General features: G+C 35.1%; 1 protein-coding gene across 1 annotated transcript; it reads left to right on the top strand.

The window, feature by feature from the left end:
• Positions 1-782: 782 nt before the first annotated feature.
• Positions 783-2,095, top strand: LOC139888017 (protein DOG1-like 3). The gene is given in 3 exon segments (XM_071871053.1): positions 783-823; positions 825-1,245; positions 1,760-2,095. Coding segments are annotated over 3 exon segments (798 nt in total).
• Positions 2,096-3,173: the final 1,078 nt, after the last annotated feature.

Here is a 3,173-nt window from a genome sequence, read left to right as displayed (position 1 = left end):
TATTACCATTTTAAAAAAAAATCATCATTCTCATATATATTATATTTAATGTATGTGTGAGTGTTAAATTTTGATTGAGATAAAACAAAATCAAACGCTGCGTTTTTATCGTCATAAATGTGACTGACGCCTACAAGCATCAGATTCAAACGCCCCATTATGGGCTTCACAAGGCGTTAAAAAATTGCTGACTAAATTTTTTTGGGTGTCACGTTTGTGGAGTAACGTCGCGCTGAGGCAGGTCATATTGTATTGGGTTGCCATTTACACCTTCAATGGTATTAGAACCGCCTCCTGTTTTTGCATCACAATTATAGGACAAAAGTTGTACAACCGCGCTGAGGCAGGATGAGAAGATCATCTATTACTTCAATTTTCATGTTTGTAGAATGTGTTCTATAGTATTTTTGTATCTAATAGTAATGGCTTTAGCATTTGGGTATTTATCATGTAAGCCCAGTTTGCAAGTATGTTAGCTTCATGTATTCTCCAATTTTCACATTTACGTGAAAATTGATTTTTAATTTAATTCCCGTTTTTTGCCCAAAAAAAAAAAAAAAAAAAAAAGTTGTACAACCAACCAATACTATATCATTGTCTATGGGCCCCACAAATGTAATTCCCTTTCAGAGATTCTTGTTTGCCATTTCCTGTTCAATATATATCCACTTTTCTTCATTAGCTGACCGTTGTGTGTGTGGAGTGCTTAAAATCGTTCCTAATTGCCCATGTGAATTAAATTAACCTACAATATCAATCAAAAGCGTACATGCTTAATAAACATGGCAAAACAAATGCACCATCAACAGTCCCAATGCTGTTTTCTGGATGGCTCAACAACAGCTCGATCTCGATGAATTACTCCAAGCACTCACCAACTACCCAACCGATATCGAATACCTTCAACTTATAATTAATAAAAACATCAATCACTTTGAAAGCTACAACACTGCTCGAGCCCAACTGGCTAAACATGATGGGCCATCCTTCTTGGCTCCAACTTGGGGGTCTACCTTTGAAAACTCGTTTCTTTGGATCGGTGGATGCAGGCCTTCGTTGAGCATTCGGCTTGTTTACGCTCTATGTGGGTCCCAACTCAGTGCACACTTTGCTGAGTTTCTTGAAGGTGTTAGACATGGAAACTTGGGAGAAATATCGGGCTCTCAACTTAAGAGCATTGATGATCTCCATGCCAAAACTGTTAAAGATGAAGATAAGATGACCTCTTCTATGGCAACCTTACAGGTATATATAGTACTATTCCATATTTTGACCAATAACAAATATCTTCATATTTCAATTAAAAACTGATAGAAGATAAGATACTCTCTCCGTCCTAATTTAATAGTCCATATACAAAAGGGCATACAGTTTAATAAATGTCATTATTACACTTTATTTTTTATTCAATTTACACTTTTACCCTTTACTTACCATTTTGTTTTACATGCATAAAGTAAATGTATATATAAAAGAACTTTACCCCATTATTTTTATTTATTTATGAAAGTAGATTATTAATTTGGGACTTAAAAAAAAAGGACTATTAAATTGACACGGGGGAGTATTAGTTAGTCGCAACTTTAAGTTTACATGAAGAGACTCATACCTTTTTTTTTTTTAAATAAAATTTTAAACTGATGTAGGACGGGGTGTTACAATAGTAGTAGAACATTTGTAAATATATATACGAGTTTGCTTAATATTTTTACTTTAAAAAAAAAAATTACTAAACTTGATTATGAAAGTGTCTTTGCAGGAAAGGGTTGCAGATGAGCCACTAGTATTGCTAGCAAACGACTGCACACAAGTAGGGGAATCAAGCCCAAGTGAGGTTGTTGAGAAAGTAATGGACACTCATGCCCTTGATCTGTATAATGTCCTGATAGAAGCAGACTTGTTGAGGTTGAATGTCCTCAAGGGCATTTTAGACATTTTGACACCATTACAGGGGGTGGAGCTGTTACTTGCATCTAAGAAATTGCATCTTTCTTTACATGAGTGGGGCAAGAGGAGAGATATCCAAATGGGAGTAACTCATCTTTTAAATATGAATATTCCGTCAAACTCCAATGACCCACCACCAGAGCCATAAAATAGCTCCGACAGTGGGTCATGGTTAGAACGACTTATGTGCAAGTTTTTTTTTTTTTTTTTTTTTTTTCCTTGTTTAGCTTGCATCAACTGCTGACACAATGTTGGCTGACGAGTTAGTTAAGAGTGGTTTGTTTGAATAAGTGGCGGTGCATGCAGACATGTGTTAGAATATTTGTTTTTGGTTTTTGTATATGTTTTGGAGCAGCTGTAAGGTTAGTTATTAGCTTATAACAGCTTGCGCTAATGTTTGTTTTGATGTAATTTATGTTTACGCCTCGCTGTTGAATGTTTTAAGTACAAATTTTCAGCCGGCCAGTTTGTAATAAGTTTCTGTAAACACTCAAGCACTGTTTGATCACTAACCATTTACAGTAACAACTTTCTCTTTCTTTCATATACAAACAAGCTAACATTTGCCGGTCTTAATGGAGTCATCCCATGTCCCTGAACGGGTCATTAGTCTGGTAAGTATTAGGAAAGGGGAGGGGAGATTTAAGACTTTAGGAGGGGTCATTAGTCTTGTACTTTTTTAAAATTATGAACATTTAGACTTCTAAATCAACTACATTAGAGTGTATGAAAATAATATGTTCAAAATGGTGAACAATCTCAATTTCAAAATTCATTAGTAGTCTATTGTATGGTGTTAGGGAAAAGCGTTAGATACAGTCATGAAAATGACCCGGATAAGCCAATTACATATAACTAGGAATTTCCCCTTCTAATAGTCTCAACAATAAAAAGTTATTCATTCAGTTGTTTATCTGTTTACATTCTACATGCCCGGCCCGTTAGGGGTGCAACATGAACATGTGCAGGGCCCAATAATTTTAGGGGCCCAACATCTTTAGAATTTTGTAAGCAGTTTTTATAAAAATGCAAAGAGAAATCAAGCCAAACTAAGGCACATCTTTAATTCATTTTGCTTACAAATCGCGGCTATTATATTTATACAATATATTTTCAGCATAGCACACCGATGTGGGACAATATAGCTTTTTGTTGTCTATGAAATTCATTAAACTTGATCAAACTGCTTGTCACTAATTAATGCTTCATGAATACGAGTACTTCAG

Source organism: Rutidosis leptorrhynchoides, chromosome 2, assembly GCF_046630445.1.
Source record: "Rutidosis leptorrhynchoides isolate AG116_Rl617_1_P2 chromosome 2, CSIRO_AGI_Rlap_v1, whole genome shotgun sequence".
Taxonomy (NCBI): Eukaryota; Viridiplantae; Streptophyta; class Magnoliopsida; order Asterales; family Asteraceae; genus Rutidosis; species Rutidosis leptorrhynchoides.
This window is presented reverse-complemented; position numbering and strand designations above follow the sequence as displayed.